The sequence below is a fragment of the Crocodylus siamensis genome, chromosome 2, assembly GCF_052110815.1.
Source record: "Crocodylus siamensis isolate JL-2025a chromosome 2, ASM5211081v1, whole genome shotgun sequence".
In the NCBI taxonomy this organism is placed as follows: Eukaryota; Metazoa; Chordata; order Crocodylia; family Crocodylidae; genus Crocodylus; species Crocodylus siamensis.
In genome coordinates, this window is record NC_143396.1 from 229183960 (window position 1) to 229211592 (window position 27633).

The following is a 27633-nucleotide window of genomic DNA, read 5'->3' on the forward strand; positions in this document are numbered from 1 at the left end:
TGGAGAAGCTGGACGTGTTCAAGTCCGCTGGTCCGGACGATCTTCACCCTAGGGTTCTACAGGAACTGGCTGAGGTCATTGCGGGACCCCTGGCACGGCTCTATGAGCACTCGTGGTGCTCTGGCGAGGTGCCGGAGGACTGGAAGAGGGCCAATGTGGTCCCTATCTTCAAAAAGGGAAAAAAAGAGGACCCGGGAAATTACAGGCCAGTTAGTCTGACCTCAATCCCGGGTAAGCTCTTTGAAAAAATTATCCTGGCACACATCCAGGAGGGCCTTGCGGGGGAATGCATGCTCAGGGGCAACCAACATGGGTTTATCAGTGGCAGGTCTTGTCAGACCAACCTGGTGGCCTTTTACGATCAGGTCACCAAATCATTAGACGCAGGGGTTGCTGTGGATGTAGTCTTTTTGGACTTCCGGAAGGCTTTCGACACTGTCTCTCACCCTGTCCTCATCAAAAAGCTGGGAGACTGTGGTGTCGATGCCCACACGGTCAAATGGGTCGCCAACTGGTTGGAGGGCCGCACCCAGAGGGTGGTAGTGGATGGGTTCTTCTCGACCTGGAAGGATGTGGGCAGTGGGGTTCCGCAGGGCTCGGTCCTCGGGCCTGCACTGTTCAACATCTTCATCAGTGACTTGGATGAGGGGGTAGAAAGCACCCTGTTCAAGTTTGCTGATGACACTAAGATGTGGGGGGATGTGGGTGCACTAGAAGGGTGCAATAGGCTACAAGCTGACCTTGACAGGTTGCAACGGTGGGCGGATGAGAATAGGATGGGGTTTAACACTGATAAGTGCAAGGTGTTGCACATGGGGAGGAAGAACCGGCACCACACTTACAGGTTGGGGAACTCTCCTCTTGCCAGCACGGAGACGGAAAAGGATCTTGGAGTCGTCATTGACTCCACGATGAACATGGGCCGGCAGTGTGGGGAGGCAGTCAAGAAGGCCAATCGTACCCTATCATGCATCCACAGATGCATCTCGAGCAGGTCCAGGGAGGTGATCCTCCCCCTCTATGCGGCACTGGTCAGGCCGCAGCTGGAGTACTGCGTCCAGTTCTGGGCGCCACACTTCAAGAGGGACGTGGACAATATGGAAAGAGTTCAGAGGAGGGCCACTCGTATGATCAGGGGTCAGCAGGGCAGGCCTTATGAGGAGAGGCTACGGGACCTGAACCTGTTTAGCCTCCACAAGAGAAGGCTAAGGGGGGACCTTGTGGCCTGCTACAAACTGGTCAGGGGGGATCAGCAGGTATTGGGGGAGTCCCTGTTCCCCCGTGCGCTGCCAGGAGTGACCAGGAATAACGGTCACAAACTGGCGGAGGGTAAGTTTAGATTAGATATTAGGAGGCGCTACTTCACAGTCAGGGTGGCTAGGGCCTGGAACCAGCTTCCAGGGGAAGTGGTGCAGGCTCCTAGCCTGGGGATTTTTAAAAGGAAGTTAGATGAGCACCTTGCCGGGGTCATCTGACCCCGGTGCTCTTTCCTGCTAAGGCAGGGGGTCGGACTAGATGATCTACCTAGGTCCCTTCCGACTCTAGCTACTATGAAACTATGAAACTATGGTGGCAATGAAATCTTAGGCTAACTTTGAAGAGATGTTATCTACATGAATTTTATCATTCCCTAGGCTGATTTTATCCCCCCCTCAGTGAAGACGAACTTCATTAACTCCTGCAGGAATTTTGTAGTGCAGAATGACAATTAACGTACCAGTCGTGGGTACCATTTAATCTTATTATAGGACCTTCAAGCCAAATATACCCACCTTCCCAGACCAGAGTACTGTCTACTTTTAGGTTGCATGCAAACAGCAGAATTGCATGGCCGTCTTTAAGTACTTGTCATGCTTTAGATCCATGTTGCACAGAATGCCTACCTGAGGACACAACTTAACACAGTTTTGGTCTTTGTAGTCTTTAGTGAGGAGGCTCTATGGATAGAAATAGATGTCACCAAATGAAGCTGATCAACCGTGCCAGGATATGTCCCAGCAGAGCTGGTCTGTTTCATTGGGTAAAACACACATCACACATTGATGCTGCAGAACTATGGGCAACATATTCTCCTGGGGCTGAGGGGCCTGGTTTTGCATACGCCAGGAATTCATGCACAGGTTCAGGCCCCTCAAGACCTGTGAAGTGCCTGTCTAGCTTTCCCTGTTTACCAAGATGCATCCCTGGGGTGTGTCTAGGTAAGTGGAGAAAGTCAGAGATTCCCTGCTTATGGAGACATGTCCCCAGGCTCTCCAAGGTATGTCTGTAAGGGAGGGAAGTTGGGGTTTTCCCACTTAAAGAGACTTCTCCCTAGCATCTGTGCTTTCTTGACTTAGACATGTGCCCCTGGGATCTCTGGGATGTGACTGGGTAAATGGGGAAACCCTGACTTTCCCTGCTTACCCAGAAGCACCCCAGAAATCCTGGGAATGTGTCTCTGTAAATGGACAAGCAACTAAGCAACCTCTCCCAGGGCTTAATGGGCCTGATCCTGTACAGAAATTCCTGTGCAGGATTGGACCTCTCCTGAGTCCCTGCCTGGGGCAGCTGGAGATTATGGGCAGCTCCAGGATGCAAATAAATATCTGCCACAATCAAGCAACACAAATTATTACTACTTTTTGTTGTGGCCACAAATGTTGCCATTTGTGGCATGGGAAAAATTATTAATGTCTATGCTGAAATTTTTTTGTGGCAGCACAAAGGTGAGAAAAGGTGACATCTGTTTATATACTATGTGACTGCTGAGTTGCTGCTAAAACAAGAAGTAAATAAATTGTAATTGCTGCTTAGCAAACTCTTCTTAAAATTTCTTGGACTTGCAATCTGTGAATTTATGAAAGGCTATAAGGAAACATTTTGATAATCTAGGCTATCCATCTATGTTACGCAGGCCTTAGAAAATGAATCTTGATTTTAAAAAAGGCTGGGTTTTTTTTTTTTCAAGGCAAGGATTTTTTTTTTTTGGCGATACCTTTTATTGGACCAACTACACTTGTTTTAGCACTTACCTGGCTAAAAAGCATATCTGTCTGGCTTTCTTTTGTATTTATTTCCCCATCTTTGTTCTTGTAGGTCTACATGTAAGGTTAAGCAAGACTGGAGCCATCTCAAGACTAAATGAATTTGTCTCTCCTGTAAGTGTTTGCTTCTAATGGTATTTAAGCTTATCTGTTATTGCTGAATTGCATTCCTGTAAGCAACTTTCCATTGAAGAGCGAAAGGATAGGTTAATCAGTGTTTCCAGTGTCTTGGTATGAAAAAGAAAAAAGATCCCAAAAGGTAGTTTTCATTTCGTAATTAAAACGGCTGGTTTGTTTTCTTTTTAGATGCAAGAGAGGCCCTACATGAAATGAGTATTATAGAATCAGAAGGACATATGACCTTAGTATTTAGTAGTGATTCTGAAATATTGAGGAGGGGGTACTAAAACCTTGGATACACTTATTCCTAAGAATGGCGTCTGTCCTGGTAACTGTTCAGTCCATTCATAATCAAAATTCCCTTGGGAACATCTAACCTCCGGTTTCTTTAATAGCATTGTAATGTACTGCAGCTTTGATTTGCAATCCAAACTTTTTTGTTACTCCTTTTATATATCTTAAAACAGCACAGCTTTTCTTTCAGTATTCTCATATTTTTCCTATCAAAATTGCATGCCCAGTTTTTTGCCTGATAACTTTCTCCTGCTGTGCCAGAACTGTAATCTATATTAACACAACTCTGTAATTCTTTATAGGTCTATAAACATGTTAAGGGCTTCCTAGTGCACATATTGTCTTGCAGTTATTGATCTTGTTCTGTTCTTAGAATATAAATCTTAATCTTTAGTCTATTAACAGATTTATTTCATTTAATTTTTAGAAAGAATTCCAAGTGGAGCTGCTGATAGACTATCCTTTGCGCTGTCTTGCCTTGATTGCTCAGGTTGCTGCAGACATGTGGAGGAGGAATGGGCTTTCCCTGATAAGCCAGGTACTCCCTGTCACAAGCATTAGAAGTTGAGTCCCACTGGTTTGTCACATTTTCATTAGTGCTATGACTGACTGACTCATGAGTTAAGCTGAGAGAACACTACACTGAATTCTACTCCCAGCTCTCCCATTGGCCCGCTTGCTGGCATTCAGCAAGCCTTTTCACCTTTACAGTTGTAAAGTGGGGTCTCTGACATCCCTTGTAAAATGTTCCCAGATTTACTGATGAAAAAGGCTGCTATATGAGAACTATGGCACTATGTATGTATTAACTGTCAGAGACGCTTCTTAATGTATGGTTATCATTGCACAAAAAAATGTGAAATTAAGTTGTTTGAATCCCAAACAAGGATTCGTACTGGTATATCTCTTATTTAGGAAAAGCAAACTTTTTTTTTTTTTGTATGCACTATGGACATGCTTAAAGTAAAACTGTCCTGAGAAGTATGTATGTATTCTCATTTAGCTTCAGTGTTGTTTGTTTGCATGTGAAGGCAGACACTAGCTCTGTTCACTTTTCAGAACACCTTAGGATGAAATTGAACTGTGTACTTTTATTTCCATTTTACCTCTGAAATGTAAGAGACGGTGGTTCAGTGACTTGTCTATTTCTACAGGTGGGACCAGAATTTGGAGTTCTTGGTCGCTAGTCCTGTACTCTGGATCCACTTGATCATGTTATTCTCCTAGTGCCTGAACTGAGATAGTGTATAATGTGTGGCAAGGCTCTCTTATACTGTAAAGGCATGAAATAGAATTTTCTATTTTTACAAAGATGTTTATCACAAAGAAATCTTGATTCATATACCCCCCCCCAAACAACTTAAGTGTTCCGAGATCGACATAAGATTTTCGCTTATCTAGCTCAGAATATTCTGTAGCTTTTGAGGGCTATGGTGATTGGTTAATTAAACTACAGAATAAACAACTTCCCTCCAGCTTTAGTGCAACAGTCTCATGAACTGTCGAAACACAGATAACTTTGTGTCAAGAAATAGGAATGAACAAATTAATCTACTGCTAAAGGCAAAATGAGTCTGTCTCCAAAACGAAGTAATTTTAGTTAAATCCTAAAGCCTCTTGGAAAAGTTTGTTTGCTCCGAAGTAGGAATATCATCAAAAATGGTTTTCTCATAGACTAACTCAAATGCAGGCAAGAGATTTGGTACCTATCTCAGGAATGTATGCACCATTTTAATAGGAACAAAACATTTAAAAGTCTTTATGTAGAAGTAGCTTGCTCAGGGAATTTCTTGACTGAATATTGAGGTTTTCTAGTGAAATCCTCTGTGTATTTTTCATTCCCCTTGTTTTTACCTAGGTGTTCTATTACCAGGATGTTAAATGTAGAGAAGAGATGTATGATAAAGACATCATTATGCTGCAGGTAGAGATCTTTTACATTACTGCTGACATTAAGTAACACAAAGTACTTCCCAAGTTGTCTCATGAAAATATGTTAGAGCTTTGTCTTGATTTTCTGCCAATGGTGTAACATATTAACACAAACTTTTAAAGTTTCCCTATATCTAGGTAGTCCAGTTATTCTTCTAAGCTACCATGTTATAGGGTTTTTTCTTTCCTTTTCTTCTTTTATCCTTCCCCCTTTGCCCCAAACACAGAATCTCTCCATATCAGTTGAAATTGATACACCTATCAGTGATTTTAAAGAGGATCTTTCACTCACTACTTTTCTGTTTTTGGTTGTGGCTTTAAGGCCTATTAATACTAGAAAGGGAGCTGACATTTCTAGAAATACTAAGAAGTGCACATACTTTTTCTGTCTTCTTTCTTATATAATTTGTGTAGAGATCATTTTTTCCAATTGAAACCATTTATAACGTTAAATTCTGTATCCTGTATGTTTTAAAACATTCGCCTTTTGAATTTATTAGCTGTGTCATGTTTAAAAACAATCTTGGAGGAGAGAGTAGCTTTCATGCCTTAAAGAGGAATTTAGATGCTGACTGATATTTCTGATGTCTGGCAGATTGGTGCATCTCTTATGGATCCAAATCATTTCCTTTTGCTGATGCTTCAGAGATATGAACTTGCTGATGCCTTCAGGAAGATCATGCCCACTAAAGACCAGGTGAGTATCAGGGACTTTTTTATAAATTCTTGGAAACATAAAAGGGGAAACGGTAGTTACTGCATTTTTCACTGTAGTTTTAAGGCCATGCTAAAATAGTAATGTGCAGATCAACAAAAGATTCAGGACTTAGTGATTTATATCTGCACTCATACCTCTTCAAAAACAACATATTTTGCTGTTTTCTATACCTTACTGTTCAAGTTGTTTATTAGTTATCATGTGATTTCAAAGAATGGTAACACTCAAGTGGCATAAGATCTAACAAGGAACAGTGATCTGTTTGATTTGGTTCAGTCCTTCTTCAGGGTGACTTTGGTTCACATCCTTCTTTATTTGCAATATTTACCAAATAGGATTCTTATTGGTATATAGCACTGGTATGGCTGCCATTACTATTGTTTCATAAATTGTCTTCTGAAAGCCAGGAATATTTTGTTTTCCTCAACATTGTTTTAACCCTGAAGGCTTATATTTTTAGTTGAATGGGGTTTTCCTGGATTCTTCTGATGTCCCTTGTGGTTACAATGGATATTTATTTACCTCAGGATGCCATTTTCCTAGTTATAAGCCTTCTTCCCATATTAATTTTGCAGTATATTGACAGAAATTAGTACAGGCAGTCTCTCCAGATCTGTAATGCTTCAAATTGGAGAGCAGTTTTCTATTTAACCAGAGTATCATAAGGTAGCCTGAGGCCTAGGTTTCACATTTAACTGCATTGTTCTTGGGACTTGCAATCTTTTAAAAATTATCATTATTTTAACTTTATCATTTAATTACCACAGGATTTGATTAAGCAGTGTAATACATTAATAGAAGAGATGCTGCAGGTTCTCATCTATGTTGTAGGTAAGAAATTTGGTTTATACTAAAAACAAGATCTGATTTTACATTTTGACAATATTTATATTTTGGCTTTGTTTAATTTAGCTGCTTTCTTCTCTAACACAGAAAACTTGAAGTATATTTGCCATGAGAGAGAATGGGCATGGTGAATGTTTTATGGTAATCATCCCACTGTTTTAATGCATAGAGTTTAGGGGTGATGTTGGATAACTCAAAAATTGGTGGTCCTATAACAAATACTAGACAACTGAAACCATGAGCCAGAACAACCCAGCTTCAGTCTAGCGTGGCCTGGAGGGTTTTGGCAGTATGTTGCCAAACAAGGGACTTCGCCTGTGCTGGGGCCACCCAGCTGGAAGCTGTACCCATCCCTGCTGCATGGCCTCAGTGTGGGCATGGGCAAAACACCTTGCTGTCATAATCTCCTACTTCTACATGTGGGCTGGATTCAGAGGTCCCACAGACCCATGCTGTTTAAATAGTTTAATTGCTAGTTACTTTAGTAGAATATGAAGAGGAGGGAGGGGTTTGTAAACTTTAACAAGCTAGCCACTATCCTCAGGGGGAAAATGTAACTAAAAGAAACATTTCTTTACATGTACATGTACACATACATATTATATTCTGCATGTGTGTATATGATATTGTTTGTGCTATGTGTACCTGGGAGTAGTTGCAAAGCAGATTTCTAGAACTCGCTGACAGTGTTGTTATGTGAAAGCACTTAAGAGGATTGGCCAGGCAACATTTCTAATATTTGATCATTTAAAAACAACAACAAAAAGTTTCCTCCCCTCTTCCCTTACGTATTTCCGTGCTATATCTTTGAAGGATGCAGTTTGGTCTCATGAAACATCCAAGCAGTTTTATGGTCACGACGAGCGATTCAGAGTTGTATTCTGATCTTTGTTTTCCTATTTCTTCCTTTTAAATATGTCCTGGCAGGGGAAAGGTATGTACCTGGAGTAAGTGATGTGTCAAAAGAAGATGTTGTTATGAGAGAAATAATTCATCTGCTCTGCATTGAACCAATGGCTCACAGTGCTATTGCTAAATCTTTGCCTGAGAATGTAAGTTCTGTTTTGCTTCAGTTATCTGTGTGTCCTTCAAACTGGCATCTTGCAACCAAGCTGTTGTACACTAGCATATGCAAGAACCAGTTATTTTAACAGCACTAGTAGTATTATTCTTGAAGTTTCTCTAATTTAAAAAGTATTGTATAAAGATGGCAGTTCCTTAAACAGGAAACCAGAATATTTACGTGTACTTACAGTGAGAGAAGCTATTTTCAGTTCCAAAAATGTGCAAAAGCCCGTGTGAGAACATTTTAATCTCCTTGAGCATTCTATCACAGACCTCAGAGTAGCTCTCTTCAAACAAACAAAAAAAACTTTAAAAACCCCCCAACCTTGAATGCAAAGGTATGGGAAAAGAAATCCATCCATGGACTAGATTGTGTTAACAGTAATATTAACAGGGACTGTGGATTCTTATCCCATTGCCTGGACTATTTGTAACTCCAGTGTCTCTCCAGGCTTAACTGCCATATTCATCTGATTTGCTCTAATCAAGCTACTTTTTGCCTTTCTTAGCAATGTCCCCTCCTCCTGTCACTTTCTCTGCTGTAGGAAACTTTTCTTTCTCCCAGTCGATTCATAGCATCTAACAAAGTAGGTTGTTGTCTGTGAAAGCTCATGTTATACCTGGCAGTAGTTTAGTGAATGAAAGTGTCTTTATAATCTATCTTGGGAAATGTTTTAAACTTTTGATACAAAGAACGGTACAGTTTTCTTTTTCCTTTCCTTTACCAATCACGTAATTTGAACATTTGCATTTTAGATGAACATGGACAAAGTACATTAATTGACAGATTAAATAGGGAGTTTATCATGATCACTTTTCATGGCTTATTGTGAAAACTTGTGGATTTTTATTACTATATTTTCCCAAATCCAAGATGACTTTGGACTTAAGACAACCTCCCCAGTAATTTGATTCTATACATGGAAAATGTAGACATTTGTTATAATTTTCCATTTATAAAATCTAGCTATTGGAAGGTCATCTTAAATTAATCATCGCCACAACCACTGCAGCTGGGAAAACAGTAGCAGGGGGGTAGGTAGTGTGGGAGTCAAGTGGCCTGACCTCTGCCCCTTGTCCCCTGCTGCCTGTGGGCCCCCCCCCCCCGCTTGCTTCTCTCTGTGCATTCTGGCACTTGCCTCCCCCTTCCCCTACTATCAAGGCTTTGAGTAAATATGGTACATTACTGTATAGATGTAAAAATGTATATCAATTTGAGTGGTTTGTATTACAGGAAGTATAGGCTTATAGAAAATCTGCTATTAAAATGTGGCATATTTGTACTTAATGAACTCCCATTTTAGCCCTTATTTTAAAATATAGCAATACTTAAATATTTGTATGAATAAAAATATATTCCACATTAAATATTTTAACAGGAAAACAATGAAACTGGCTTGGAGAACGTAATTGACAAAGTCGCCGTGTTTAAGTAAGCTCCAAATGTTCCTTTATGAATAACAATAGTGAAAAGTCATGCAACAGTCTTTAGCCTGTCTATCATCCTACACAAACTCTTGTTAAATACTTATTTTGGTGGCTTGAAACATTTGTCTTCAATTGTTCATAGAAAAGTAAAGCAAATGATGAAAGTATTGACTTTTTTTTTTCCCTCAAATTCATTTTAAAGACTCTTAGGACTTCAGTAGTCTCACTTGCTAATGGGGAACATTTTCAAAGATTCACTTAATTTTTAGCAGTTATTAAGTACCAGATCTTCTCTCTTGTTTCCTTTGGACCAGTGTTGCTCAAGCTTTTGGCCCCATGGGTGAGTTGAGTGGTACAGAGCCAGTCCACAGTCTGGATTGATCCCCATGTGCTGGGATTGGGCCCTGGGGCCTGGTACCATCTTGCCCCTGTGTTCCAGGTTTGGGCCCCAAAAGCCTGATGCTACCACCTGTCAGCCCCCCACACTGGGGTTGGGCCCTGGGGCCCCATGCTGCCCCCACGTGGTGGGATTCTGTCCTGGGGCATGGTGCTGCCCCTGCCCAGCTCTGTGTACTGGGATCTGGCACCCAATCCAGGAGGCGCTACCACTCCCTCACCACCAAATTTCTGGACCCTTGAGAAGCCTCATGGGCTAGATGAAATGACTTCACATATGCCAGGAGGTGAGTGTCCCTGGTTTAGACAGATTTTTTCTAAGTAACTTGCTTCACTATCAGAAATAAGTTGGCTTTCAATTTAATACTTAACCCAGGTCCCATACATCCCCCCACACTTCAGCTTCCCTGAAATCTTAGTTTGCCTGCTGCTTAAAAATCACCTATTATACATGGATGTTTGAACCAGTTTTGGTTCATTTTAATTTTTAAAAAAAAATAACACCTTGTAACTTCAACTGCTTGAATTTCCATTCATTCTAAGTTGCTGGTGACTTGTTCCATTTCTGTATAAGCAAAGGGATTCTTGGAAATAGCTAGAAACTTTGTTTTGAGAGTAGAGTGGAATTCACCAGGTGCTTTTCCAATGAGAGAGATCTTCATGCATTATATTTATTAGTGCCTAAGTTGAAAAAGAGCTAGAGATAATACAGTGTAACTCAAACACCTGAAATTCTAGTTTAAAGCCTTGACTTCTGAAAATTAAAAATCTGGTACTGCATTAAAATGAAATGTGTAGAGCTAGGTCTATGTTCTGTTTTACCATTGGTATTTCCTTAGGAAACGCATTGAATTATCTGTTTGTTTTAATATAAATAAGCATTTATGTTAATCTGTCCATGGAAAATGTGTTTTTTTTTAGGAAACCTGGGGTGTCGGGCCATGGAGTTTATGAGCTGAAGGATGAATGTTTGAAGGAGTTCAATATGTTCTTTTATCATTACACCAAAACCCAACACAGCAAGGTAGGCAATGTGAAACTTGCAGTGAAGGGGATATTGCCGTATCTTACTACATTTGTTTAGTCTAGTGTCCTGTGTGGCAGGGCACTGTGGGTGCCTGCAACTTTAAGGGCCTGAGCCAAGCTGCCAGCATGTGCCTGATTGTGGCAGCCATTTTAAATCTTTGGCTGCCTTTATAACTGGATCAGTTCCCTGGTGGCAGAGGAGGCAGCAGCAACATTGTCTGGCTGCAAGGCTGCTGGTATCCTGGAGGTAAGGGAGGAGCTGTAGGGGATGGCTTGGAGGCTCCTGGTCCTGGGGATGACCTAAAACTGCACCCTGCTGGGAATGGATGGACTGGTGGGGCTCTCAGTGGTGCAAGAGCCCCCAGGAAATGCCAGGCCAATGATCACCCTGGTGAAAGGTGAGTAGGGGTACCTCAACGCCAGCCCTCACCTTTGGGTGGGTTAGACATGACACCTGAGGCCAACCACAATCACTTGCTGCTCAAGCAGGGGAGTGAGAGTCCCCTGTGAGACCCTGGAGCACCAGTCATGGTGTATACGTAGGGAATAAGATCCAAGGAAGGAGTAGAGGTCAGGTAAGCTTCAGGAAGAGCCTGAGCCAGTTGGGGAAAGACCCTAGAGGGCCAGGCATGCTTCCTGGAGCACCTGAGCTGGGAATGGGGGAACCCCACTCCAGAAAGTGCAGGCAGGAATCAAAGATCCTGCTGAGGGACTTGACTGGTCAATGCTGGGCCAAGGACCTAAGGGTCAAAAGGCCCAGGGGCCCACCACGAGGGATGGCCACGATGAGCGAGGGAGTTTGGAGTCCCAACGGGGCCTGAGATGGGGCCAGGGCTTATGGAAGCTGAAGGTCCCCATGGTTGTGGGCCACAGCTAATGAGTGAAGGTGAGGATCCAACTAACTGCCTGAGATACCATCTGCGAGGCTTCACCTGTGATGTAGGGGAGGTACAGAGCTGCCGACACTCCCTTAATATCAGGGTGCAACAATGGGCAGCCTCCCACCTTAATTCACAACTTATTAATTACCAATAAGGCGTGACCGGCAAGACAGGCGGGTGGTGTGCCCAGAGGCAGGTGGGGAGCTATTTGTGGCTAGTGGGGATGCCCACCTCGCCGCACCCTGTTGCATTCGCAACGTAATTCTCCAGTGCTACTGGTACGGTAACTTAGGTCGCTTTTCTTACAGGCTGAACATACACAGAAGAAGAGAAGAAAACAAGAAAACAGGGATGAAGGTAAAAGTTTGGATAGATGACTAAAGGAGTGTAGTGATTCACTTTACTATAGCTGTAATGCTGATGAGAGAGAAGCTTTGGGAGAGGACTTAATTGTACTGAGTTCAGTGTCACAAGTTTGAATGTGATCCAGATATGTATTGTCATAATTAGTTACCACCTGATATATTTTTGGTGATGATTTTTTTTGGTTACAAAATAAGCAGTTTAGAGGGTTTTCAGTTTAATTTCTTAGGGACAGATGGCAAAGCATTAAACTTGATACCAAAATTACACAGCCTTCCTAATCATCTCAGCAGATGAAGGGGACAAAAGTAACCTTTCTTCCTAGTAGTTGGTTCCTTTGGAATAAAACTGAGACTTTTGTTGCAATGTACTTACTGATGGTTGTGCTGCCTGCTGCCACCATTTGTAGCTATGCTGTGGAGGACTGCAGTTTAAAGTGCCATAAAGTCTGCTTTCAAAAAAGATTTAGATCTGGCCACCATCATCCACACCTGTATAACATTAGGCTTAGACTACTGTAGAGCACTTTACCTGGTGCTGCCCTTGACAACTGTCTGGAAACTGCAGCTGTTGCAGAGCACGGTAGTGTTCCTTCTGATGGGGACGCATTACTAGGGACACATAACTCCAGTACTTTGTAATTGCAGTAGCTTCCAGTAGTTTTCTAGGAACAATTCAAAGTGCTGTTATTGACCTGTAAGTCCCTAAATCATCTGGGCTGTACAGCCTAAGGGGCTGCCTTCTGTCTTATGCCCCATTGTGATCTCTGAGGTCAGTCGAAAGAAACCTACTGCAAGTACCATGAATGTGCCAAACTCGCTTGATGAAAACATGGGAGGTCATCATTGGTTGTCACTCCTCAGCGCCCCCTTGAGGCCTGTTAGAGCCTGAGCCTGGACATCTTCTGGAAGGTCTGTAAGACCTTCTCTGTTCGGACAGGCATTTAGCAAGCAAAGCTAAGCTGGGATATTGTTTGGAGCGGGGGAGAGGGAAGGAAGTTATTTAATGTTTTATTTTAATAGTCTGTTTTTTTGTACATGGTTTTGTTCTGTTACTGCAAGCTTCCTTGAACTTGTGTTGGGATGAGTGGCATTTATGTCTAATAAACAGAGATCCTGGTTTTCTCTGTCTAAAAATGGCAGATTCTCTGATTAAAACACCCCCCTGCAAATTCTGTGATTAAAAAACCTAAAATCCACATTTTTCATTGTTAAATGAAATGTCACTATATCTATTTCTATATCTACCTCTATAATCAGTTGAACACAATGTTTTATTGATATATTTACAATTTAGAAGGCTACCAGTTCCTCAATCGCCATAATACAATTATAAATACCTATAAATTTGGGCATTTGATTTTGGGTTTTTTATCGTGGAAAATCAGAGCTCCCCCTGCACGCTTTGCAGAGTGCAGGTCCACCTGTGGCTGTCCTCCCCCACTGATTTGTGGTGATGAGCAGCCCTGTTATGCTAGTGCCCTGCCCATGCCATTGCCCTTCACTCCCCCTCCCCTAGTCCTACTGGTGCCCATCACTCACAATTGCAGCCCCCCATCATCTCCTGGTTCTCCTCACTCTAACCAGAGCCCCTTGGCCTTGCGTCTGCCCCTCACTCACAACCCATGGCCTCCTGCCCCCTCCGCAGCCCTGCTGCAGGAGACCCCCAGCTGCCAGGGTTATGGGGCCAGGAACCTGGGTCTGCAGCCCCTAGTGAACCTGGCAGCAGACCTCAGCAGCAGCCCCCCCCTATGGTGGGGCAGGCAGATGTCGCCTAGTGGCTGCAGGCTCAGGGCTTCCCACCTTGCTGCCCTTCCCTTTGGGATCTCCACTGCCCAGCAGGCAAAACCCTGGGGTGAAGAAGCCTTATGCCACCACCAGGAGTCCCAAGCGGCCATGGCATGGCGCTCCCTGGTGGCCTGTCAGCAGCGGGAGGCACAAGTTTGTGCTGCCACCCTTGCTGCTGCTGGACAGGCAGGGGGTACCTTGCTGTGGTGGTGTGAAGCTCCCAGCGGCAAAACAGCTGCTTCTGCCCTGCTGTGCTGGGATCTGCCTTCTGGGCTATGGAGACCCCCAGGGTCAGGGCAGCAGGGTGGGGAGCCCTGAGCCTGCAGTTGCCCCTGCCCCACACATTAATCTGGGGGGCATGTGCCCCATGCTCCCCCCCAAGAGTGCATGCAATGGTAGGGAGCCAGCCCCCCTGCAGGCCCCCAGACAGCTCTGTACTGCTCCCCAGCTGGGCCCTGCAGCTGTGCATTCCCACCCAGATCCTAGGCCCCATGCACCGCCCCGGCTGGACAGCACCCCCAGCCCTGCCCAACTCCCTCCTTCACTGTGGGGGCCTCAGTTCCACCTCCTTCCTTCTCTCCCCCCCCCCCTCCCCCCCAACAGACTTACCTGCTTGGAGCTGCAAGAGCTGCTCTCCATGTTGCCTGGCTGACACATGCATGTGTATGCGTACACATGTACATGATGTTCCCTTCCTGATCACCCTCCTCCTGATCTCTGCCTCCCCCCAGCCCCTTGGAAGCTGGAACTCTACCAGCTTATGAGAGAGAACCTGCCATTTCCTGTGTTTTTCTTCTTTAGAGGAGAAAATCTGTATTTTTCCCCTTAAAATGACAAAAATCAGTGTTTTTCTATGGGGAACAGAAAACCTGGATCCCTGGTAATAAATAAATAAATAGTCACAGACTCTGTATAGCAAGAACTTAGAAAACTTTCAAATGATCTTCTCTTTGTTTACTTAATCTCCTTTTTGCCTCAGTCATTGCTATTCAGGTTACAGACATTAATTGAAGAGTATTGGAGTGCACTTGATAATTTCTAATGAACTTATGACTGAGATGTTGCTCACATTCCTTCTTGCCCCTATGCATTCAGGTGGATATAGTATTCTTTAAGCCAGAGATGTAAAACTCACCCTGGGCCCAATCCAGGACCCAGATCCAAGCCACAGGGTTCCACGCAGACTAGATCTGCAGAACCAGCAGCAGCTACAGTGGGTCCATCAGCAGTGGTGGATCAAGTAACTGCCAGACAGGCAAAGGCTGTGTAACCCACTTGCCACTGATGGCCATGTCCTGGGGGCCCCAAATTCAGCAGCAGACCATACATTTGTCATACCCCCAACTTCCAGTAGCTTTGCGAGCCAGATAGAAGCACACCATGGGCTGGATCCAGCCTGCAAGCCGTATGTTTGACACACCTGTTTTAAACTGTACTTTTCTAGCATTACCACCTCCGCCCCCTCCAGAATTCAGCCCTGCGTTCAGTAATGCGGTGAAAGTTATGAACTGTGATGTCATGATGCATATCCTCAGGACCATTCTTCAAAGAGCAGTAGAACTGGAGACCCACTTATGGACAGAAGCTATGATCCAAATGGTATGTCTAGCATTTTTATTTTCCCCATGAATGCTGTCTGTATTAACTACTGGTATCAAAAACATTCTTGTGCGATTATGAATACTCAAACAGGATATTAATTTGTACTTGTACAAATATGGTATCCTTTTTGCCCCAAACGCCTGTTTTAAAAATTGTTGACCAATTATGTGTTTCTGATGATATGCCTCCTCTCTTATAAAATTTAAATGCAATTTACAGTAGAAATTAACAATATCAGAAACAAGTTCGTAATTACATAGTTTAATTTGAATTGTCCCTCAGGATGGATGCAGACAGCTGTTACATTTGTAGCATTACAAAATGTGAATGTACAGGCATGCAAGGAGTCCGTAGTTTACAGACATGGCCCAAGTGTTACAGAATAATATCTGTTTAGTGCCAGCAGTCTAGTTCTATTCTGGTTCAATTGGAGCCCATCCTTTCTGTGCAAGTTCCTCCTTCCCAAAAGGTTCCTCTTTCTTGATAGACCTAAACTCCTCCCTATACCATTGTCTCTTTGACACATTGAGATGTGGGAGCTCCACCTGTTTTTCTGGCCCTGCACATGGAACTGGAATCATTTCAGAAAATGCTACTGTGGAGGCTCTTGACTTTTAACCTCCTGCCTAAAATTTAGCTTCCAGGACCTCTCTTCTATACTTCCCTATGTCATTGGTACCTGCATGGACTAGCTCTTCCCTAGCGCCCAATAGCAGTCTATTAACACACTTTTTGAAGTCCACTGCTTTTACACCTGGCTGGCCGAGTCACCATGTGGTCCTTCTAGACATCAGAGACCCAGGTATTTACTATCAGCACCTGCTTTTTTCTGTCCTCTAGTGCAGCGGTTCTCAACCTTTTGCACCTTACATCCCACCAACCATTTTGCCAAAAAACCCATGTCCCACCATGATAAAAACAAATCCCCACTTTTGCACTGTTCAAGATATCTGTTGATTTATCTATTTGGAATGCAAACAACGTTGATTTTTTTCGATCAGCCAATGAGTTGAAGTCCACCTGTACAACCTTCGTGTCCCACTGGTTGAGAGACTGTGCTAGAGCAGTGTTTCTCAACTTTTTCCCTACCAGGACCTGTTTGCAAAGGTCCACGACCTGTCCTGACCCACGCCCCTGTGGCCCTGCCAGTGTCTGACCCCTAGTCCCCTGCCCCCCAGGGCCATACTAGTGTCCCTCCTGACCCGCAGCCCTCTGGCTGCCCTCCCCCTCCCCCCAGTACTGCTGGAGGGCCCCCTAGCTGCCCCTGTTCTGCTCAAACCAGAATGCGGTGGTTGTGGTAACTCTGGCTTATGTGAGCAGTGGTGAAGTGTCTGGCCACTGCACAGACCAGAGGGAGGAGAGGCCTGTGACCACCCCCCAACCCTGGGCTGGGTGCACCGTGCCAAGCAGCCTGGTCATAGCCCCTCTCACTCCCCCACCCCCCAAGCAGTGTCTTCTAGCCACATCAGCCCCAGTGCCACCAGTCTGGCTTCGCAGCTCTCCCCTGCTCCCCCAATGAAAGGGGCAGGTCCCTTCCTGTCATCCCTCTGCTCTGCTGCAGCTTGATACCCCTTGAAATAATCTTACGACCCATGGGTTGAGAAACACTGCTCTAGGGTACCCACCATTAGAGGGATGCACAATTTACTTTATTACTTTATCTGATAGTTGCTAGTGATATGGGTAGACCCATATCAGCAGCTCATACATGGCTGATGCAAAATACATGAGTATTGGTTTAAATTTTTAAAGAATTTATCAACAATATATCTTGTTAGAGATACTTGCACAGTTACTGTGTTTTTAGGTGTGGTTTTTGCACTTTTTGATGCTTGCTGTTTTATCAGAATATTTTGTGATGTACCCCTTTGTTTCTGCTATTTTTATCAATATGTTCCAATTTTGCAGCAGCCCAGTAGCAGTTGAGATTTCATTTTCATCTTTCGCAGGTACTTCATCTCCTTTCTCTGGGCTTACTGGAAGAGAAGCAGCAGCTAGGGAAGGCTCCAGAGGAAGAAGTGACCTTTGACTTCTATCACAAAGCATCAAGTATGTTTTTTTTTACCTTTTGGAGAGGAGAGTAAATTAAGCTGACTTTAGTCTATAAGGTCAGCACTAACTTCTAAGGAAAAATTAAGCCATCCTGGTCATGAAAGATTTATTCTGTGTTTATTTTCATCAGAGAATTAAGAAACTAAGCTTGAGGCTGCCAGAATATTGGTCCAAAACAGGAGTAGGGAACTGAGGTTGGGAATAGGTATTTGCTTCTGCTTAAAAAGGGATGTTGAAGTGATTGAAGATGGTTAAGTGTCTGCTTCTTCATAAGGTTATTAGGAAGCAAAGAAGGGGAAAGAAATAATTTCTTAAGAAGGGATGAACATGCAAATATGAATGGCATTTTAAAAATAAAAAGCTTGCACCTGTTCTGTGATCAAGAAAATTGGAATGATGACTACATATTATAACAGAAAAGGGCACACACCATCGGAATATATAAAGTCTGAGTTATAAAAACAGAAGACCTGGAGCATATAGATTTGACAGCCAGGTTTGTTTTGTCTGCACTTTTGCTTCTGAAAGGAATCTGAATTCGTGTTATCTGTATTTGATCCACCAAAAACAAAGATTATATTGTATCTGTCCTGAATTGAGGGAAAAACTGAAGGCAAAACTGTAAATGTGTAATGTATGTTTTGCCACTATATTAAAGCCTGTTCACAGCTGCAGCTGTGTGGAGAAGTTAGCTGGTATTTCTGCCAGATGACATTTTCTTCTTCTGTAAAGGAATGGGAAGCTCAGCCTTGAATGCTGTGAATATAGTGATGCTTCTGGAAAAGCTAAAGGGAATTCCTCAGTTAGAAGCACAGAAGGACATGATCAACTGGATACTGCAGGTAAACAAGGAAGAAGGCAAGTGTGATCTGGTTTTAATAATTCAGAATACCATTAAAATTGTTTTAATGGCTGCTGTAGCTGATCCACTAGAGAGTGTTCACACCTGCAATATCTTGAACAGCTTACTGTGTTGAAAAGCTCATTATTAGGTGCTGAGAATTTGAGAGGACCAATATTGGGCCCAGTGCTGCTATGTAAAATACTTTACGTCAGATTTTTGTGTAAATAATGTCCAGTAGTGGCATTATAAATGCTCCGTAACCATGTTATTTATATGAACAACTTTGCTATTCAAGATATTTTCTACAGTGTAAAGTTATAAAAAGAGAAGCTTGGTTAAAATCTTTTTATGTTAGTAAAATTGGCAAGTCTTTATGGGCTGTTTGCTTTAAAACCTAAAGTGTAGTGGAAGGTTTGCAGTTTTTTTCAAAAATTACAATACAAATGGCTACCATGGAAAATTAATGTGTTAAAATTCGCAGAGCTTTAAAATAGTAGGTAAATTAAGTTTAGAAGGTTTAACATAAAGACTTCTGAGATTTCTAGTCATACTTAAATATTGGAACAAATGAAAACATAAAGACACAACTTGGGAATTGGTCATAGACTGAAAAGCCTTCTAGCTTGAGCATTGGATGATTTAAATCCAATGGAGGCCAGGCTTTTTAACAGGTGTGCACAGATTAGCTTTGCACCCTCCTGCCCTGAGTGCCCCACTGATCCCCTCCCTCAGCCCAGTCTGCTGCTCTGCTTTCTGCTTCTTGCCCTGTGCTCCCTATCTCATCTTCTCCTGTGCTTTCTGTGTTTAGCCCTGTGCTACCTGTCTGATTTCCTAATTTGCTTTCTGCTTCTGACCCTATCACTTGCAATGCTTGCTTTCCCCTTCCTTTTCTGCCATGTCCCACACATGAAAGCTACCCATGCCGCTTGTGGCATTCATGCTGCAGGTTGGCCACCACAGATTAAATCATCCACACAGCAGTAGTGACTGAGAGGTATTTCTGTGTGATGGCATCTCAGTGAGCTGTGTGAGATGTGGTAGTCTCCATCTGTTTCTTGTTGGGTAGATGTCCTTATGCAACCATCACAACCATCACTACTTGTTAGCATCCTTGTTAGCCGTCTTACAAAGGCCTAAGGCCTTAGTAGATCAGAGGAGCTGGCTATATTCTCACACCTGAAGGAGTTCTCCAGATCTGAGTTGGAGGTATGTTAGTGGTGTGGGGGATCCTTTATTGCCTCAATAGAGGCATTTGCTTTCCTAGGTTATTATTACAGTATGCTTTTACTAACCCCAAATTAACAAAATATATTAAATCCTATGATAAGCTTTTAGTCTTGTCTATGTAGCAGACTTAGTGGGGGTCGCAATTTATTCTTTAATGCTTAAGTCTCTATTCCCAGACATTTGACACAGTGAAACGATTGAGAGAGAAGTCCAGCTTTTCAACAATAACTACTATCTCAAGATCAGAAGCAACAAAAGGTGATGAGGTAATAACAGAGAAGGAACTAAAAAATTCTGCAGAGACATACTCCACAGGAATCTTTGCATTTGAAGTTTTAAGGTCCAGTTTTCAAACCCAAGTGACTAAACTTGTTTATTTGATCATATAGGCTGCTTGCAAATGTCACGGTGGGTTGGGTGGGGAAACAGCACTTTACTTTCAGCTCAGCACACCCCTGCACTGAGTGCAGCACATGCCCAGAAGAGGCATTGCATTAGTTTGACCTGGCTTGCCCAGTGTCTATATAGATCGGGCACTTCAGTGGGCTTTTTGGTGCTTTAATAGCTGATTGATGCATTCAGCTGATTCAATCAGCTATTAGATAAAAACACCAAAAAGCCTCACTGAAGTGCCTGACCTATACAGACACTGGGGAGCCAGGTCAAACTGATGTTCTTCTTCTTCCAGTAAAGCACTGTTTTGTTGTTGTTGGGGATTTTTTCCCCATATCTGCAAGCAGCAATATTAGATACCACTTCTGGCATTAAGTAATAACATATGTCCAAAACTGTTATTTAATTAGTTAAATCCAAGTCTGAATATTGAGCCCGTACTGTTCACTTAGTTCAAATTAATATTCATAGCATTGCTCTTTCTGCTGTTGTACAATCTGTGTTCAAGAATTGCAGAAGAAATCTTATACAAAGAACTAGAACTCTTGGTTCAAAAATGATACCTTTTATTAGACCAACTGGAAAATGGCAAGAAAATTGTCCTTTTCTGCAAGCTTCTGGGATCAAAGTCCCTTCGTCAGGCTCTGGGAAAAGTATAGATGGTACAAGATGGTAAAAAGTCCCCATAGATTGTGCAAAAATGAAGTTTATATCCTGAGGGAGCTGAAGATGGAAGTCTGTCCCTTTGGGCCCATGAGTGTCTTTGTGAGCTGTGTTGAATAGCTCTTTGATGTGTTGATTAGGTAGAATTCCTTCTCTGGAGGTGTCAGATGGCAGGCAGGGAGGCAAAAAAAAAACTTCCTTGTTGTTCTGCAATGAAGTTTTAAAATCCAAAATTGGCTGAAATTCGGCATCTTCCATGTTTCAGGGGTGTACTTGGTAACTGTGTCGGTGTGAGACAAAAAGATGTTAAAAAAACTAGAACTCTTGGTTCCAAAATGATACCTTTTATTAGACCAACTGGAAAATGAAGATATCTCTTTTTTTTTTTAGCATTAACTTCTGCTGCATGCCAAAGTTTATTTCAGCAGATAGTTATAAATAATGCGTGCTTTCTGTGGCTACAGGTGGAGACATAAGGGTTGGTAGATGGCCTAGTTAGTATACTAGTATTTGCCTTGTCGGTTTGGCTTTGGTCAATTTGCCTTTTAATGGCCTTCCATTTATATTAGCTATGGAGAAGGTAAAGATTTCACAAGGCTGAGAAACATGGATTTGCTATAACCTCCCCCCACCTGCAATATTCACTAGCCACTAGCAAGTCAGTCTGTTATTTGTTTCGTATCATCTAAATACAGTACTGACTAGATAAAACTGATAGACCTAATAATTACCTGACTAATTAGTGGTACAAAGATTCAAAAGAATTTGGCTTTGTTGATACTTTTAGTCGTTTTCACTTCAGTTTTTCAGGAGACATAAAACCTTGGGAGCTTGAACTGATGTCTATATAGGTAAATAAAGGCAAAGCTAGGTTTCTGATATAGTTATAGCTTAGTATCTATTTAACTATAAATGTATTCTCTTAATGCCTTGTGTTTCTGGTTAATATTTTGATTTTGGTTTTGGGCTTTTCAAATTAAATTTATTTTAACCATCACAGTGTCTGATTCTTTGGGAAATCTGGTATGAGCAGTTAAAATATCTACCTTTTGGGGACTAATTCTTGTCATTGTTTAACTGTTACTTTTATTAGCTTATAGTCTCTTTGTTTGTTTCTTGGTAAGACACAGAGCAATCAGGACAAAGATAAGGCTGAACGGAAGAGAAAGGCAGAAGCAGCCAGACTGCATCGTCAGAAGATAATGGCCCAGATGTCTGCCTTGCAGAAGAATTTCATTGAAACTCATAAACTCCTGTATGAAAACACGCAGGAGGCACAGGGAAGAGAGGATTCCATTATGGAGGAAGAAAGGTAAAAAGAAGCTGATATCCAGAGTTCTAATGGAAAAAAAAATATTTCCTCTTACTTGCATGTTAAAGCCCTGGATTAGAGAATTAGGGAGAACCAACATCTCTGAGAATTAAGATGTAAGTGCTAATGTCAGAGAAGTACAGATGTTTAGAAACGCAACAAACTCGTTGCATAAGATAAACTATAGAAAAAACATTTCTTCCTTCAGGTAAAAGATGCCACATGACCTATCATGAATCTGGCCTACTAGGCACTGTGTTCTGGCCCATAGCACCCCTCAACAAATTGTGTCCTGCCCAGCCCTTCTGCCTGCAAGGGTGGGAGCAAGGTGCCTGTACCCACCCCCAACATTATCCTATTTTGCCTTGCTCCCACCCTCATGGGCAGAAGGGTGAGCCCCACTAGCACCGGGCTGGGCTGCTGCTGCAGGCTTCCCCAGGGTCATGCTCCCTTCGGGCAGCGGGTAGAGAAGCTGCAGGTGGGGGCAGGGCTGCAGCTGGGTGGGAGCCCAGAGCGTGGGGCTGGGTGGCTCAGAGCACAGAGCCCTCATCTAGGGGGGTGGCAGCAGCACAGAGCTCGGTGGGCAGAGTGTGAGGGGGGAGGGTATGGAGACCCTTCCACACTCCCCCTCTTCTCCCCACCCCCCATGGTGCACAACCCTGGCAGGCAGCGGGGAGCAGCAGCAAGGGGGTACTCTGCTAATGCTGGTGCCTGACTCCTAGCATTGGCCAGCACTGTGAGGATTGCAGCTCCTGCCAAGCTGTTTGTTTCCCTGGCATTCTCCGCATTCACAGGGCAAAGGAAGGAAGCCCCAGGCACTGGAGTGGGTTGGGGTGGGTAAAACAGTGGCTTCAATGCCTGGGGCTTCCCTCCTGTGCCCTGTGAGTATGGGGAGTGCTGGGGAAGGAAATGGTCCAGCGGGGGCTACGCTGCTTGCTGCGATGTGCAGCACTGGCTAGAGCCAGCCACCAGTGCTGCAAGCAGCTGCTGCACCATTGGGGGAGTGTGAAAGGTGCGCACACACGCACACCCAACCAAACCTCCCAACATAACATAAAAGACTAAGAATTTCTGTTTTAGTTATTATGCAGTTGTCTCTATATACAGTACACAAACACAAATCATGACAAAAATATTTTTTGTAATAAAAATTAAAATGTTATAGTAGGCTTTTGACTTCTAGTATGTGATTTGTTTTTTGCAAAGGTGAGGTTCTAGTATGGCAACGCCCCCTTCCCAAAAGCGGGGCCAAGGGAGGGACTTCTGGTGGCAAAGGCCAAGGCTAGGGGTGGAACCTCCAGTCCCAAGGGGGCAGTCAGGGGACGGGGTACCTGTCAAGGGGTGGAGCTAACCATGCAGCCCTCAATAGCTCACCAAACCTCATTAAGCAGCCCTCTGCTTGAAATAATTGCCTGTCCCTGGGCTAGGGGGAGTGGGAGGAGGCTGGTCAGGCATGGGTTGTCATGTGTATGTGCATGCTCACACTTGCATGCAGCTGCCAGGCAGCCTGGAGAGCAGCTCCCACAGGTAAATCTGGGGTGGGGGGAGGGGGATTGAGACACCCATAGGGAGGCAGAGAGTGAGTTAAGCAAGGTGGGGCTGGGGCTATTTCCAGTTGAGATGTGTGTGTAGCCTGGGGCTGGAATGCACGGCTGCAGAGCCCAGGTGGAGAGTGGGACAGGGCTGTGGGCAGCTTGTCTGGGGGGCAGGGGTGGGGCTAGCTCCCTGCCACTGCATGCTGTCCTGGGGGAGGAATATTGGGGAACACATGCCCTGTTGCATCCGTATGATGCTATAATGGGTCTTATACCAAGCAAGGAGATTTAAGACCTGGTTGTTCTAAACTAAAAACAGGTTTATTGAACCCTAACAGATACAATTCTAATTAGAACTCAAGTAGCAATAGCAGTTTAACAATTTTAGGTTTGTAGTTAGTCAAAGCAGATGCTCACGGTCCTGAAATGTTGTGAAAGCAACTTCACTGGTTGATCAGTCTGTGAAGTCTTGTCCGGGGGACTCCTGGCTGCTCCCCCATCCGATGTTGAGACAGGATCTTGGATTGGTAACAGGATCTCTTCATGCTTTCTTCAAGAGTGTTCCAAGGAGGGGTTCCAACTCCTTGTTCTTGTATATACCTTATCGTTACTGTGTTATGCTAACGTATTAATGATAAGTTCTTCCCTACAATGAATATTAATGAGCCTGTTTCTGCTTCCTTATATGATTATTTGTAACTGGAATTTTCCAGCAGCTGAAAGTGAGTTTATTCTTAGGTAGGGGTTAGTTTTGCTATTGATAATTTCCCTTTTCTCCCCAGCCAGATTTTGTATTTTGGTCATCCCAGTTCCTATTTTGACTTTGGTTATCAGACCAGGGTACTCCCAGACTTCTTTTCCTTTGCCAGGGGATGGGTCAGAGTGACCTGTCTGTCAAATTTCTGCTGGGTTACACCTGGTTGCAGCTAAGAATAAGTGTGCAGCAAACACAGACATCAGTCTCTTGCCAAATGCCAGTACTATCAAGCTGGGGCTCAAAGCCTCTGGGTCCCAACAGCACCCCAGTTCTGTGTGTGGGATGGGTGTGTGCTGCCTATTGTTAGCTTGGGCTCCCTGCCCTGCTGCCCTTTCCTTTGGGACCTCCACAGCCCAGTGGACAGGATCCACGACAGCAAGGCAGAGTGGGGCTGGGCAGGAAAGCTTGCTGCTGTGAGCCCTGCGCTGCTATGGCAAAGTGCCCCTGCCTGTGTGGCAGCAGGAGGGGGTGGTGGCACAGAGTTGTTTCTCTTGCTTGCTGCTGCTGGGTGGGCTGGGGATACTTCACCATGGTGGTGCCCGGCTTGGAGCAGTGTGATTGAGCTTCCCTGTCCAGCTCCACTCTGGCCTGCCATACCAGGTCCCATCTGCTGAGCTGCAGAGGCTGCAGGGGAGGGCAGCAGGACCGGGAGCCCAAGCCTGTAGTGGGCAGCCTGCCCCTACCCCCATCATGGGCTCTGTTCTGGCCGTGCCACCCACAGGGCAGGGGAAGCTGGGTTCCTCACTCTGCTCTGCCACAGCAGCTGCCACCTTCCACAAGTGGCAGCCGAGGCTTTGGTACTGCTGCGGGGGTTGGGGAGCTGCAGACTTAGGTCTCTGGCCCTATATCACTGACAGCTGGGGACCATTTCTAGCAGGCCTGGGTGGTGGGTGGGGAGTGAGAAGCCACCAGCAAGGTTGGGGGACTGTGGCCTGGGTGTGAGGGTCCTAGACCTGTGTCCTGGTGAGCAAAGGGGGCATTCTAATTTTCCATGATAAAAAATGCAAAATCAAATATCAATATTTATAGGTATTTAGAATTTATTTTATTATAGTGATTTGAGGCACTGGTAGGTTCCAAATTGCTTTAGAATATATCAATAAAATATTGTGTTAAATTAATATCTATATATACAGTGGTGTTTCATTTTAATCCTGGATTTTGGGTGGTTTATCAAAGAATTTGCAATTTTCATTCAAGAATATATGATTTTTAAACAGAGAAAACCAGGATCCTTGTTATTATCATTCAGCCACGTGTAGCTGACATGAACAGGAGCACTTCTTGAGCTTCAGGAAAAGCATTAGACACCTTCAAAGAGAAGAGTGTCTTGTGTTTACACTGAAAGCTTTTGGAAGCTTATCTCTGTTACTCAGAGGTAAAATGAGGAGGGTTTTGTAACTGACAGTATATTTAGCAAAACACTCTTACTGTGAATGTGGCTTGTACCAGCAAGTCAGTGCTCAAACCAGTGCAAGTTGTTTTGCTTCTGGAGAGGCAGTTAAAGAGGCTGGAATTAGCTTTCTTAATCAAAGATTTTTTTTTTTTTTTTTTTTTTGTATAAGCAGCTTACACACTAAAAACTCTTTGCTAGTAAAGTCAACTGGTATAGGTGTACTGGCAAAGCACTCCTAGTGTATACCTAGCCTAAAATCTGATTCATAGAGATGTATGATATAACAGAGAACAGTATTATGTGAGAAATGACCAAAACTAAGAATTAGTTAATTTCTATATGCATTAACCTTTAAAAATTCAGCTTCTGTAAAGCATCTTCCAACATCTGAACATAAATAAGCATCTTCATATGCATTTCTATTTGTATTTTACCTGAGAAATTCAAAGGCTAGGTGTGCCACAACAGAATAAACCAAGTCATAGAATCTGTTTCTGTAGGTATTCTTGAATTATAATAAAGAAAATGGTACTGACTCAGTAAGATTAAATACATTTTAAATTGAATACAGCTCGAATTTCCTACTACTTTGAATCTGTTGCTTTTTGTAGTGCTCCATTAGATAGCTACCATATTCCGTTGTAAAGCTATTCATGTTTCAGGAGTGAGAGAAATTATTTTTGTATTCGTTGTGTTTAAATATGTTGGCGTGAAAGATATTGTATACATGTTAAGTGGTAAAATATATATTTTAGCTGCCTACAAAACTACGTGCATTTCTTCATGAGGAGTCAGCTGTTTATTTCTGATCCCTTTTACTTCTGTTCCTGCAGCATACCCATAGCTATTGATCACTACAGAATTGCCCTGGGTCCCAAACGAGGGCCATCTGTTACAGAAAAGGAGGTGTTGACCTGTATTCTTTGTCAAGAGGAACAAGAAGTGAGACTGGAGAATACTGCAATGGTACTATCGGCCTGTGTCCAGAAATCCACTGCCTTAACTCAGCACCGCGGGAAAACTCTTGAAGACTCAACTGGTATGTGTATCGCTTTAGTTTATAAGCTGTCACTGTTCCCTTCCTAGGTATAGTTAATTAAACCCTTCAGCCCATCAGACTGCTGTATGACTACTTTTAATGAAAAGTCAATTAAAGATTTTAAACCAATCCAAAATTCTTGCCATAAAATGAAAAGTGAGATTTGTGTAGAATTACTACCATTTCCTCCAGCAAATCAAAGATGAATTATATGTGCACATAACACAGAGACAATGGACTGAATTATATGTGCACATAATACAGAGACAAAAACAATCTCAATAAACTGTGGAAACTAGTAAGTAGGGAAGATATGCTGAGGAAAAGAGAGATATTGAAAGAGTATTAAAGAGACTGTGGCAGACTCCCAGTTTAGGTAGTGTTTAGGTAGGGACCAATATGGCTGCATTTTTAAAGCTGTGAAAATTGGAAAGAAAAATTGAAGCAAGGATTCACACTTGAAGATGGATATAGAAGAATGGCACTAGCATTATGAATAAAGTAAAGCACAGAATAAATTATAACTAATGGGACAAAACAAGCAATAAGGAAAAGTTCAGAACATATTAAAACGGGTTGTCAACCAGGGGTACGTATACCCCTGGGGGGTACTTTGAAAGGTTCCAGGGAGTACACGGGGGCATTCAGGGATGGAGTGCTACCACCCCGCACTGCTACCTCACAGGAGCAGGGGTGGGGCAAGAGCACTGCGTTTCTACTGCTCTCCATGCCCCCACTCTGCATCTGGTTGGCTCTTATGTAGGCTGGTGCTAGGACATGGCTGTTGCCACTGCTGTCTCCCTTTACCTGACTGTTTGTGCCACAACACGGGTGAAGCTCCTCACTTCCCAGATGCCTGGCCAGTGTGGGGGAAAATCCCCACCTCCAAATGCCACCCGGACTCCCCACTGCCAAAAAGCCCCTCACTTTATAT

At 43.4% G+C, this 27633-nt stretch overlaps 1 protein-coding gene across 5 annotated transcripts in view; it reads left to right on the plus strand.

The window, feature by feature from the left end:
• UBR1 (ubiquitin protein ligase E3 component n-recognin 1) overlaps positions 1-27633 on the plus strand; it is a 126712-nt gene that overhangs the window by 53664 nt on the left and 45415 nt on the right. For all 5 annotated transcript variants that reach the window (XM_090033319.1, XM_090033318.1, XM_090033320.1 and 2 more), the window contains exons 16-30: positions 3076-3137; positions 3865-3975; positions 5296-5361; positions 5965-6066; positions 6855-6918; positions 7861-7985; positions 9378-9430; positions 10744-10846; positions 12038-12086; positions 15324-15478; positions 17431-17530; positions 18266-18375; positions 19781-19870; positions 21785-21972; positions 26494-26699. In XM_090033319.1, the coding sequence (XP_089889445.1) occupies positions 3076-3137; positions 3865-3975; positions 5296-5361; positions 5965-6066; positions 6855-6918; positions 7861-7985; positions 9378-9430; positions 10744-10846; positions 12038-12086; positions 15324-15478; positions 17431-17530; positions 18266-18375; positions 19781-19870; positions 21785-21972; positions 26494-26699 (1584 nt within the window). The remainder of the gene's footprint in view (positions 1-3075; positions 3138-3864; positions 3976-5295; positions 5362-5964; positions 6067-6854; positions 6919-7860; positions 7986-9377; positions 9431-10743; positions 10847-12037; positions 12087-15323; positions 15479-17430; positions 17531-18265; positions 18376-19780; positions 19871-21784; positions 21973-26493; positions 26700-27633) is intronic.